The sequence below is a fragment of the Lactuca saligna genome, chromosome 2 (genome assembly GCF_052625555.1).
Source record: "Lactuca saligna cultivar CGN05327 chromosome 2, ASM5262555v1, whole genome shotgun sequence".
NCBI classification, from domain to species: domain Eukaryota; kingdom Viridiplantae; phylum Streptophyta; class Magnoliopsida; order Asterales; family Asteraceae; genus Lactuca; species Lactuca saligna.
In genome coordinates, this window is record NC_136418.1 from 168,817,363 (window position 1) to 168,829,794 (window position 12,432).

At 32.9% G+C, this 12,432-nt stretch overlaps 2 protein-coding genes across 3 annotated transcripts; one reads left to right on the forward strand and one right to left on the reverse strand.

Annotated features, from left to right (window-relative positions):
* The first annotated feature begins 5,655 nt into the window (after positions 1-5,655).
* Positions 5,656-9,009, forward strand: LOC145032693 (uncharacterized). 2 transcript variants are annotated; one of them, XM_078981586.1, is made up of 8 exons: positions 5,656-5,894; positions 6,719-7,237; positions 7,338-7,512; positions 7,601-7,910; positions 7,986-8,061; positions 8,146-8,236; positions 8,451-8,530; positions 8,618-9,009. In XM_078981586.1, exons 1-8 carry the CDS (start codon positions 5,820-5,822, stop codon positions 8,858-8,860), a joined length of 1,569 nt encoding a protein of 522 aa, XP_078837712.1. In that variant the 5' UTR covers positions 5,656-5,819; the 3' UTR covers positions 8,861-9,009. The 2 variants fall into 2 exon arrangements, with proteins under 2 accessions (XP_078837712.1, XP_078837713.1); XM_078981587.1 differs by having other exon boundaries at positions 5,658-5,894; positions 7,989-8,061.
* On the reverse strand, positions 8,929-11,969 carry P58IPK (DnaJ P58IPK-like protein). The gene is made up of 9 exons (XM_078981588.1): positions 11,705-11,969; positions 11,039-11,204; positions 10,533-10,734; positions 10,279-10,439; positions 10,108-10,201; positions 9,815-10,027; positions 9,656-9,736; positions 9,346-9,564; positions 8,929-9,266 (listed from the first exon to the last, which is right to left on the reverse strand). Exons 1-9 carry the CDS (start codon positions 11,832-11,834, stop codon positions 9,072-9,074), a joined length of 1,461 nt encoding a protein of 486 aa, XP_078837714.1. The 5' UTR covers positions 11,835-11,969; the 3' UTR covers positions 8,929-9,071.
* Between the last annotated feature and the right edge of the window lie 463 nt (positions 11,970-12,432).

Consider the following 12,432-nt stretch of genomic DNA (forward strand, 5'->3'; position numbering starts at 1 on the left):
TCAACAACCTTCACAACCATCTCAAGTTTCATTGTCTCAATCTATAATTCCCTGGTTTTCAGGCATTTTCAAATTCATCTCTTGGTTTTAAAGTATGTCATTTTGGTCCTTGTTTTGGAAGGAAGTGGTCGCAAGACGCCCGAGTGGCAAAATCATAATTTTAGGAGGAGTGGTACGCTAAGCGTACATGTGAGTACGCTAAGCGTACTTGGGCCTGCCCTAGTACGTTGGGCATACAAATATGTACGCTACGCGTACTCTTGTCCGAAAGAAACCCTAAGTTTTAGGGTTTATGGGGTATTTAAGCACCTTTATGGATCATTTAGCCTCATCTTTTCAGCCTCCAAACCCTTGAGTTGTTTTTGCCAAACCCTAACCCCATAAGAGGGTGTCTTGAGCTAAAAGTATGTTCTTTGTGTGCTTAATGAAGAAAGAGTTGCATGAAGGAGATTAGTAGTTGAAGCGGGCTTGTGAATCTTGGATCATCACATTCTTGGGAAGCTCCATAAGGTAAAAAGTTGCTACATTTATGCTTTGTTTGCTTGGTTCTCATTTTGGTAGCTTTATGATGTTCTTTTTGTCCCAAAACTTCCATTGTTATGCATATTTGATTTTGGTCGTTTTGGGCTGTCCTTTCAGACACTAAGAAGAGTTAAGAAGGGTTCTAAGCCATAAAAATGAGGTCCATTTAGCTAGTTTAGCTCCATCCTTCTTGTAGAAGGTCTTAATGGATTAAGACCATGCATTAAGGACTTTTTGGACGTGGAAAAGTCATAAAATTTGGAACTTTATGACCCCAGTATGCCTCTGGACCTTGGATCTGAAGTATGAGCTCAAGTGCTAAAGCCATTAAGCACTTATGAAGAAATTGAGTCTTGCGAGGGTACTCCCCGTGTAGGGAGGTGTATGCCCCACATAATCAATCTGTCACCCTGATGATGGATTCTACGCAGCCTTGCGTATGTTGGGCATACCTCCGGAGTACGCCCCGCGTATGCGACAATATTGGGCCTCTTCGTTTTGGGCTTCGGTTTTGGGCTCGGATTGTCTTTGGTCATGTTGGGCCATCTGGATTTTATGGTTTGGGCTTTTTTTCTTGTTGGACTTTCTTAGGTAAAGGCCCACGAAAAGAATTGGGCCCAATTTGAAAAATTGGGTCGTATTTGGGCCTTAGATGTTATTTTTGGATTTGGGGTCGTTAGTCATCTAGTTTGGGCATTGGCTTTGGGTCAAGCTTGTGGAAAAGTAAAAATGTGTTTTACCCTAATTTGGATTCATAGTGTGAGTCAGGAGCTAGATGTTGATGTGTTGCCTTTGTGGTATCTAATAGCGCGTGAGTTTCGGTGGGTTGGTGATGACCACTTTCCATAGTCTTAAAGTTGCTAGCAAGGGTCATGGTAAACACATAATAAAGATTTAATAAATGAAAGAAAGATAATAATTATTATGTAGTATCTCATTCACTACTATTTAATTGTCTTATGATAAAGTTGAAAGTTTATGCTTTAATAAATCTTATAATAATTTCCATCCTTTGAAGTTTGAACACCTCTTCTTCATTGTTAATTATTTTACATATTATTTTGAATTATCCAAAAAAATATAGTTCTTCTGGGCTAAGTTTTTAATTAATTTATTAGTTTGTGGATTAATAATCATTGTTAAAATCAATAATTTCGATTTTAGATCCAGAAGGTTATTTTTTTTTTTTTCATCGAATAAAGGGCATCTTAAGCATATGATCGACTATCGATATTTAAAAATAAAAATACTATTAAATAATATATCAAAACAATATTGTATCAAGTGAAAAGCATAAAACATATGCTACTCCTTTTTCCCACTAAAAGTAAACTCAATTTATAAAACACATAGTCAACCATTTGGATTGAGCCATTATTATTGTCATCAATGGGTGTTGATAATAAATAAAATGGCAACTATAGTACATCCAATTTGTATTAATAAATTATTAAGATGAACAATACTTATTGCTTACAATACTTAGTGGGTTGCTATAATTTTATATAATATATAACGAATAATCAGATTTGTTTAGAAACGGTCAATATTATTGAAAAAAAAAAACTCACCCAAAATAGTAAAAAACTGTAGGGGAACACGAATAAATAGATACGTAAGAAATCTATATCTCTAATCGGCATTGTGATAAAAAATTGTACATCATAACTGGTTAATCAATATTCGTAATTATTACCAAATAATAATAATAATAAAACTTTAATTAACATAAAGAAATTTGACCCGATCACTATGAATTAAGTATCCCAAGAAACAAGTTGTCATGGATCTGAATCTTACCCATTATGAAGGGCTTGTTATAATTTTTTTTAAGTTTGAGTAAAGAATAAAGAAAAATTTAAGAACTCAAAGAACTATCGTCAAAAGGAAATGATTTGTACATAATAATTTTTCTCCATACACAACAATTAGTGTTTTAAAATGTTGTACTGTACAATCTTATAATACATAAATTGTTGTATATGATTAAAAACTTTTGTGTACGAATCATTTTCCTTATCAAAATACCAAAGGGATTATAGTCCAGTCCAACATAGGAGGTGTTGTCCTTTTTTTTTAAAAAAAAAATTGAACGTTCAAATCTCGTTCGGGACATAAGTGATATTAAAAGTAGTTTAGTAAGAGTAGATAAAATTTGTTGTTGAAAAAAAAAACCATTGTCAAAATCTGATTTTAGTCATAAATATTTTTTGTCATTGTGGTCCTTAATAAACCTTTTCTTTTTATTTTAATATAGTCATTTTTATTAGTTGGTTTCATCAGCTTTATACTAATTTGTAAAAATAATTTGTTTAGAGGGGTCTATCAATTTTTTTTTTTTTGGTTTTGATCATTTTGATAGGGTCTCCTAGTATTTTATGTTAACTTACACATGCGTAAATACACATACACATAAAAGGCTTATACCATAATGGTATCATATTTGACATTTTGCCTCTCAAGCCAAGTGATTGATGGTTTAAATCAATGTTTTAAAATCCAGGTTTTTGGTTGATCCGGTATGATGACCGGTTCACGGGTCAACCGATTCAACCGGTTGAACCGCCGGGTCAACCCGATTTATGGTCTTTCTCTATTTTTATATATTTTTACTTTCATGTATAATGCATAAACATATAAAACCAATAATTTAATGTCCACAAAGTTTAAATATTTAAAAACATTGAAAAACATTGAAGAAACCGTAAACGGCTCGTTGTTTTGGTCTTCGCTACTTGTTTTCAACTATCCAAACCCTATTAAAACGGGTCAATCCGGTTTTAACCGGTTCGATATAAGCGGTTGAACCGCGGTTTAGAGGAAACCCGACCGATTCGATCCGGTTCGTATTTTTACAAAAAACCGGTCTCAATTGACCCGCCTTCTACCCCGGATCACGGTCCAACAGGTTGAACCGGCCGGGTTAACCCGGGTTTTAAAACATTGGTTTAAATATAATAGAAATAGTGGTATAGTGTCACCGTTTAAAAAAACATACACACAAACTATATATATATATATATATATATATATATATAGAGGTTCATGTTCATTTGAGACCATTCTAATTTTGTAAGACCGTAAAACCAAATCCAAAAATTCTTTTTTTAAATATTATTTTTGGAACATGAATTAACTAAAAAAATAAAACAAAAATAAAAAAAATAAAAAATAAAAAAAATCCCGTTTTTTTTTTGAAAAATACGTGAAATATTCTAAATAGAATATTACACTGACATATTCTAAAAAATAATTTTAAAATACAAAATAAATGAAAAAATCTAAAAAATCTTTTTTTTAAATATTATTTTCGGAGCTTGAATTAACTAAAAAAAATAAAAAAAATCCTTTTTTTTTAAAAAAATACGTGAAATATTCTAAATAGAATATTACACTGTATATATTCCAAAAATAATTTTAAAATGCAAAGTAAATGAAAAAATCAAAAAATTCTTTTTTTAAATATTATTTTCGGAACATGAATTAAGTAAAACAAATTAAAAATAAAATAAATAAAAAAATAAAAAAATACGTCTTACGGTCTCACAAAATTAGATCGTCTCACATGAATCTAACTATATATATATATATATATATATATATATATATATATATATATATATATATATATGTTCGTACTCATATACATACATTATAAATTCTAGAAATAGTTAATAGAATCATAAACGTAATGGAAATAATTTTTTTTAAACACAAAGAGGATCTAGTTAGACTATAATAACCAATATTTTAAAAAGTTCGTCATGGCTCCAAGACTTGTACTTGTCGTCAAATGTTAACAAAATGTCGTCTTAAGTAAAAATAAATAATAGTAGAATATATATATATATATATATATATATATATACACACACACAAAATTGTCGCCTTAATTCACACTTTACAAACAACGTATCTTGCCACAGCTCAAAAAAGTTTGAAGTTTGATATTATCAACAAGTCACGCCTTACGTTATTTCAAATATCTAAGTTCTTAATTTTATCATTTTTAAGTGTTTACCCTAATATGGTCTTTTTTTTTTATTTGCATAAAAGCTTGAAACTTACGTAAGTTGTTTTTTCAAATATGATATATCAATGATGTAATTCAAATCGGTTACATTCTATTTAAGTGTTTGGTTACGTGGCACCGACTCAAATTTTTGGCTAACACGACACGTTAGCCAAACTCGCAACCTTCCGTATACAATACCACACAAGCAAATATAGAGAGTTGCTAGGACTTCAACTTCTCAACCTAGCTTCATTTTTGCTTGTTTTTGGTTCGTTGATCCAACCTAACACGGAGGAGAAGGGCGTGCCTCCGAGTGTGGGAAGAAGGGCGGGAAGGGGAGGGGGAGGGGGCGGGGGTGGAAGGGGATGTTGGTTTGTGATTATGTTTGCTTGTTGCCTTAATGATTGCAACCCTCATTTAAATATTTATATTGTTAAGATAAGGTTTTTTATGCTTATTCAATCCAACTAATAGAATAAGTAAACTATGTAATCAAACAATTGAATTGCTTATTTGGCTTATTATAAGCTCATGTATAATGAATAATAATGATGATGATGATGTTTAAAAGCTTCCAACATTTAATACAATATATATGAAAGTGCAACATTTTATAAAAAAAAAAAAAGGATCATTTCAATGGTAGATGCTTTGGTATTGTATATGGAAGGTTGCGAGTTTGGCTAACGTGCCGTGTTAGCCACAAATTTGAGTCGGTGCCACGTAACCAAACACTTAAATAGAATGTAACCGACTTGACTTACATCATTGATATATCATATTTGAAAAAACAACTTATGTAAGTTTCAAGCTTTTATGCAAATAAAAAAAAAGACCATATTAGGGTAAACACTTAAAAATGATAAAATTAAAAACTTAGATATCTGAAATTAAAATAATAATAATAATAATAATAATAATAATAATCTCATTTTGTAACAAATATGAATAAGAAAAAAGTTTAGATGCAAAAATTGTAAGTTAAGCATATGTTGGGGGATATCTTTTGTAGGTTAGTGAAAAGAATAAGGTCTCAATATCAGTCGTGTTGGGAAATATTTTATGGTTGAGCCTGCCGTGGTACACTGGTACGAGGACGAAGTTGTTGGTGTCTCACAATTATCCAACCCCACTCACCCTTCTATCAATTTCTTAAATATATATATATAAATTTTTTTTTGGGGTTTTTACAGGGTTTGTGTGTATTTTCCCAAACATTTTCTGTACATATTATATATATCATTGACACATTCAAGCCTCTGAAAGACAAATCATTCAATCCATGGCTAACGCCAGAACTGACAAAGAAGCTCTCAATAGCATCTCACTTGATATTCCACCTCTTCCGATTCATAAGGTATTTCAAATGCAATCTCTTTCTCTCTTTCATCCCCACACACTAACCATACTTGTGAAATAAGTTGACAAAATTGCTTCTTCTGATCGGGGGATTTTTTCTTTCTGAATTTCTGCAAAATTATCGATAAATTTTGGTGTGTGTCTCACGTAATCACAGACACATGGACTTACTTAGTCAGGCAATGCCTTTAATTAGAGACGTGATGACGATAATTTGTATCGCTGCAAGATTTTATGTTTTGGGAATTGGGTTTTTTCAGATCTTTGAAATGTTTCTTGAAAATTCGTCTACAAAATCAGCATCTTTCTGTTGGTTCTTACTGTTTTTCACACACATAGTGTAAGTCGCCCAGCAAATTATATTTTCTTTTTTTCTGATTTTATTTTAGAAATTTTTGAACAATCGTTCATACACATGTTACGTTTTGATGTAAAATTCTGGTGTCTGAACTCTGAATCTCACTTAAACACACACAAACAATAGGAAGTTTGTTGGCTCTTTAAGAGATTTAACTAAATTTTCTGGGTAAGAACCCAAGATCATTATCAATTTATCATTGTAATTATTGAATTAAGAATGTTGAATCTGGATGTAGAGTGATTTCATCGTGATATCCTTGCTGCTTAATGAGAACAATGGCATATGGTTGACTTTCGAAAGTCAAACGTCAGAGTTTTTTCATACTCCAAGTGTTCATTTTTCTTTAAAAACTCCCCATAGTTTTTAGCTTCTAAAATCGAATTAATATCGATGTCGTAGAACATTGAAGTTTAAAAGTAAATACTCAAACATGAACGCTTCTAATTTCTAAACAATGGCAGGTTGAACAAGCGAGTGAAATAATAGAAGATACTACAACAAATGAAATAACCGAAGTGGGTGAATCCAATCAACATTCAAAATCACAGCACCTCATCTTGGAGATACCAGAAAGAACATATAATAACACCTCTATCGAAGATGATGTCAGCATGAACACACCATTAACACCACAAAGAACTCCAAAACGAGTAAACTTTTCCCCAATGCCTAGCCCTACTTACGTTTATGCCAAACTCAACGAATCATCATCAAGCCCTTCGTCATCTAGAGGTAAATCCATCAAAACCCTCCTTCCTAAAATAAGTTTCAAATTCAAAAACAGAACTTCAGAGATCGAAAAGGCTGCAATTCTAGCCCTTGGTGGCTCACCATCAGAGATACGAGGAAGGGTAAAAATGTCAAGAAATTTATCTTTTACAAAACTATTCACCCCGAGAATGAATAGAACATCGTCTTTACCCGTAACTCCAATCACCCACTCAAATCCGGAGTCTGTACATGGTAGAAACACCATAGAAGTAAGTCGTTCTTGATTTTTGGAGCTCATACATAATACATTATACATTATACATTATGTAATGTTATCATCTGTTTTAACTTGAATTCAATGTTTGACAGAAAGTTTTGATTGATCGGGGTATGCATCGTTCAAATTCTGTTCCTGCTTTGATTAAAGATGAAAGCGTCACACAAATAGAGTCGTTAGGTGGAGTGTTTCGGATAATTCCAACTACAACAAAAGTTTCACAAGGAACTCATCTCACCATAAATGTCGATCCTACAGTTGAACATGGTAAACTTCATAAATCAATAAGGGTTTAGGTTAAAATCCGTGATTCAAGTATTTGTTGTGTCCAATTTGGGTGATTCGTTTTCTTTAGATGGAAATGGTGATGAACGAAAGGGTGAGGATATCAGAGAAGAAGAAGCTGTTTGTAGAATCTGTATGGTTGAACTACAAGAAGGTGTTGATGATACCCTAAAATTGGAGTGCAATTGCAAAGGGGAGTTAGCTTTGGCTCATAAAGAATGTGCAATAAAATGGTTTAGCATCAAAGGGAATAAAACTTGTGAGGTTTGTAAGCAAGAAGTCAAGAATCTTCCTGTAACACTTTTAAGAATTCAAAGATCTCAAAGCCATGGTTTGAATGGAAATGGAGGTATGAATGAGTATGAAGGACCTCGATACAGGTAACATTTTGTTGTTGTTTTTACATTTGATTCATGGGCATATAAGTAATTTCTCAACGTGGGTTTTTTTTTTAGCAGGGTATGGCAGGATGTGCCTGTTCTTGTGATTGTCAGCATGCTTGCTTACTTTTGCTTCTTGGAACAACTTTTGGTATGTCAAGATTCAAGAACCCTAAATCTTGAATCTTTTTGAAAGATAGATTTGTGTTTCTGATATTGGTGTTTTTGTAAAAAGGTTAACAAAATGGGATCTGGTGCAATTGCTATATCTTTGCCTTTTTCTTGCATATTGGGTCTCCTTGCATCAATGACATCAACAACAATGGGTATTTTCATCATTTTCACTTGACAAAAGAAAAACCATATGCCTCTAAAGAAAAAAAAAATGTTACAATCACAAAACTAAGTTTACCCTAAAACCTTTCTACATTATAAACAAAAGAAGAAAGAAAGAATCAAAACATTATACACTACCACAAATCCTTTTTTCATATTAGCAAACAAATCTCAAGAACTAATAATTCTACAATTTATGTTTAGTGAAAAGACGATATGCATGGATCTATGCAACAGTTCAGTTTGCTCTTGTGGTTGCTTTTGCTCATGTTTTCTACTCGAAGGTAAAAAGCACAATTAACCGGATTAAATGTTAATATTAAACTATATAATATAAATTTTAACTATATAATATTTGCAAATATCAACAGCTCAATGTGACTGGTGTTCTATCGGTTTTGCTTGCTACATTTGCTGGATTTGGTGGTGCAATGTGCGGGACTTCAATTATTTACGAGTTCTTGAAATGGCGGGGAAGGTGGCATGACTGGTCAAACCAACCTCCGCCACCAGAAGAGCCGCCACAACAAGGTGGTTCACCGGAGACAACACAGCCAGAGCAGCCTACAGTATCCGGTCAAACTGGCGAGTCTAGTCAACACCCTAGACCATAATAAGCTTTTGATTGTAAAAGCAAAGTTTGTCATAATGTGTATATGGAATAAAAACAATATAAACAGTCTTTCAAGAACTTAAAATTTTGTATCACTGATTGCAGATTTTAACAAAAGAAATAAGAAATCATATCATAATTTGAACTCAATTTCCTATGAAAATCTTTTGCTATTAACTCGGCTTAAGTTAGTACAAAACCCGTAAAAAAAATCACATGTGAAAACCACCAAAACCGCCGCCAGGAAAACCACCTTCGAAATGAAATGTGTAACCACCACCACCGCCGCCGCCACCAAAACCGCCTGCACCAAAAGGGTTAAAACCGCCACCGCCGCCGCCACCCATACCCTCGTCAATATCTTCACCGTTATCATATTTTGCACGCTTGTCATCATCGCCAAGAACCTATATATAATTAAAAATTATTAAATTAAAATTCTAAGCAAAACAAAACATTTACTAAAATTAAGGTTTTAGAGACAACCTCGTATGCAGCCGCTATTTCTCTGAATTTATTCTCTGCTTCTTCTCTATTGTCAACATTTTTATCCGGATGCCATTGTAATGCTAATTTTTTATAAGCTCGTTTTATTTCTGATATTGATGAAGTCTTTGAAACACCCAAAATTTTATACCAATCCTTTCGTTGACTTAATTTCAAAGCCTTTTCAGCCTTCATGAGTGCCTCTCGAATGCTCATATCCTTTAAAAAATAATAATTTATAAACTTATTGCAACTAGAATAAAATAAGTTTTATGTAAAAAAAAATATATATATATATAAAGAAAACAACCTGAGGAGATTTTTCTGCAGCGGATTTTATATCTGCAACAGCTCCTTCCCAATCTTCTGTCAATAATTTAGCTTCACCCCTCTAATAAAGTTTAAAATTAGTCAAAATGTCGAATTACATAACATTTTTAATAAGTGGGAGATTAAATAAATTAAGAACCTGAACCAAAGCTTCAACATGTTCTTCATCAATGGTTAAAACTTCTGTGCAAGCATTTAGGGCGTCTTTTCCTCTACCAAGCCTTACCAAAAGCTTACACAGCCCAAAATGAAGATGCAGATTATGTGCCACGTGGTCAGGGTCTAATGCAAGGGCAGATTTGTAATCTTCCACAGCTACACGCAGCTTACCCTTCTTTTCATTCTCTTCTGCCTGAAAAAAGAAAAAAAAAAAAGTTTAAAGTTATTGTGAGAAAGTCAAACCAGAATATATATAAAAAGTTAAAGTCTTACACTTTTGGTCTTTTTAAGTAAATTCTTTAACCCAAAATATGCTTTTTTTAATTCACTATGCTCTGGATCTAGACGAAGCCCTTTCTGGTAATGCCTGAAACAGTTAAGTAATTAGTCACTTTTGGAAGATTATTTTATCTGTTTTAATTTTAAATAATGAAAAAAAAGAACCTTGTAGCTACATCATGATCAGCTAAATAATAATAGGCGCGACCACGGAGGAGTAATGCCTGTAGATTATCCTCATCCTCTTTAAGTATATATCCTGCTTCCGAAATTACCCCTGCATAGTCCTTAGCAGCTAGTAATAACTTCACCTTTAGTAATTTAGCCTGAAATTTAAAGAAAATATGTGAGTATAAAGAAATGGAGAAGATGAAATGAGGAAGCGAAAAAGCAAAGTTACTTTTTAATTTTTTATACACCTGTGAGCATGCTGGAGAAAAAATAAGAACAACTTTATCAATGAAATCCAAAGCTTTTGTATAATCGCCTGAATCAAAGAGGTTGTTGGCTGTATCTAAAGCGCTTTGTGCTTGATGCATTTGTGAAAGCTCCTTTTCAACAGCAGAATTTCCAGGTTTCATTTCAAGAAACTTCTTGTAGCTCTTCTCGGATTCCTCATATCTACATTAGCCAAAAATCGCCTGAATCATATAAGTTTCTAATCAGGAACTATGTGAAATTATGTTTAGTTTATCTGTCTTTCAGAAAGATATAGTGATCAAGACTACAAGATAAGATTGGTTTTTTTCCACAAGGGATCTCAATGTTACATTTTTGGGACGATGGGTGTAGTTAATAGTAATTTAGTATTGAATAACTAGGTGAGGTGATCTAAAGATTGTTATTATTATCAGACAGAGAAGAAAACAGAGTTCCCATATTTGTGAGAAATATTATACGATGTACTGAAAGCTCAAAAAAGAACCTGCACAACTGACGAAGAACAGAAGCCCTACGCCAGTATGCTTCTGAAAGTGAAGGATCAGCTTCTATGGCAGTGTTAAGATCGTTGATTGCCTCACTATAATGTTTAACTTTGATACTATGTGAAACTCTCTCAAACAATTCAGCTGTATCACCAGATTTTCCATCTGCATAATGCATTATTCAGTTTCAGTCAAAGAACAACAGATAAAAATACATGACAGTCAAAGGAAATTTCAGAAGACTGCCTAATTGAAGAGCTCATACACACATTTCCATTGGGGGATTTCAGAAATTACAAATTAGGTTCTTTTAAACTTCGATATACATTCAATTCAACTCAGTTAAAGAGCTAAAAATGACACAATAAAGCCTAAATCTAAATCCTGGGCTTGGAATTCCAAAATCGAACGGTATCAATTCAAAATTCTGAACTAAACACCCAAATCCAAATCTTCTAATCTTCGTTCATCAAAATACCACATTAGTATACTAAACATACAAAAACCGAAATCACTTTCAAAGGACATGTCAATAACTAAATCATTTTGAAATCTATCTCAAACAGAACGCGGCAGAAACCCTACTGTGATCTGATCGACGGGGGAGCTCATAATTAATCAGAACACTAAATCACACATACGAAAATAGATGAAACAACATGTACCTAGGGCAGAAACGAGGGGTTGGAGCAGAAGGAGTTGGCAAGCGAAGACGAAGTGGAGTATGAATATAGTGTATACGAAGCCTCTCCATGCTACCAGATCCATGGCTGACACCATTTTCAATATCTTCATGGTCGGAGGACTGTATGTAGCTTCGAATCCAATACGTGGGACGATTTCGAGGATTCGAAGAAGGGTTCTGCGTTTTTGGAAGGGTTGATGTGTTACAGGGGTTGCGATGTCATTCCACGTAGACTAACCAATTAGAAACGTACATGTGTAACTTATTTAGGCACCCCGAAAAACACTAATTGCCACGTAGAATAGCTATAAACTTTAACTGAAAATTATAATTTATAAGCATCCAACCTAACATAAATGCAAAGTCAAACTTATCTCAATCTGGTCAAATAAACTTTAGAGATTTACTAATCTTATAAGTACAAAATAACGATTTAATTAATTATATGTCTTTTGCTTTACGTGACAACTACAAAAATTAATAATAATAAATAAATCTTGTTTGGGAACAATTTGGTTGAAAAAACAATTTACTAACTATATATTAAATTAATAACCTATAAAATAAATTTTTGTTAAATCATTTTACAGTACTTCTAATAATGTAAAAATATGGTTAAAGACCTTAAAATTAGCTTTTGAAGGCGTAGTTTTTCATGCATGTTCGTATTGTCACCTTACAAATTTATTGATGCAAGTCGGGTCTAGA

Bases quoted from the DNA above. Each gene is read 5' to 3' on its own strand.
- LOC145032693 (XM_078981586.1), top strand. From the start codon at position 5,820: ATGGCTAACGCCAGAACTGACAAAGAAGCTCTCAATAGCATCTCACTT. The intron at 5,895-6,718 runs GTATTTCAAATG...AAACAATGGCAG, and splicing joins CACCTCTTCCGATTCATAAG to GTTGAACAAGCGAGTGAAAT. The intron at 8,237-8,450 runs GTATTTTCATCA...ATTTATGTTTAG, and splicing joins AATGACATCAACAACAATGG to TGAAAAGACGATATGCATGG.
- P58IPK (XM_078981588.1), bottom strand. From the start codon at position 11,834: ATGAAGATATTGAAAATGGTGTCAGCCATGGATCTGGTAGCATGGAGA. The intron at 10,735-11,038 runs GTTCTTTTTTGA...TGGCTAATGTAG, and splicing joins GTTCTTCGTCAGTTGTGCAG to ATATGAGGAATCCGAGAAGA. The intron at 10,202-10,278 runs GTTCTTTTTTTT...TAACTGTTTCAG, and splicing joins GATCATGATGTAGCTACAAG to GCATTACCAGAAAGGGCTTC.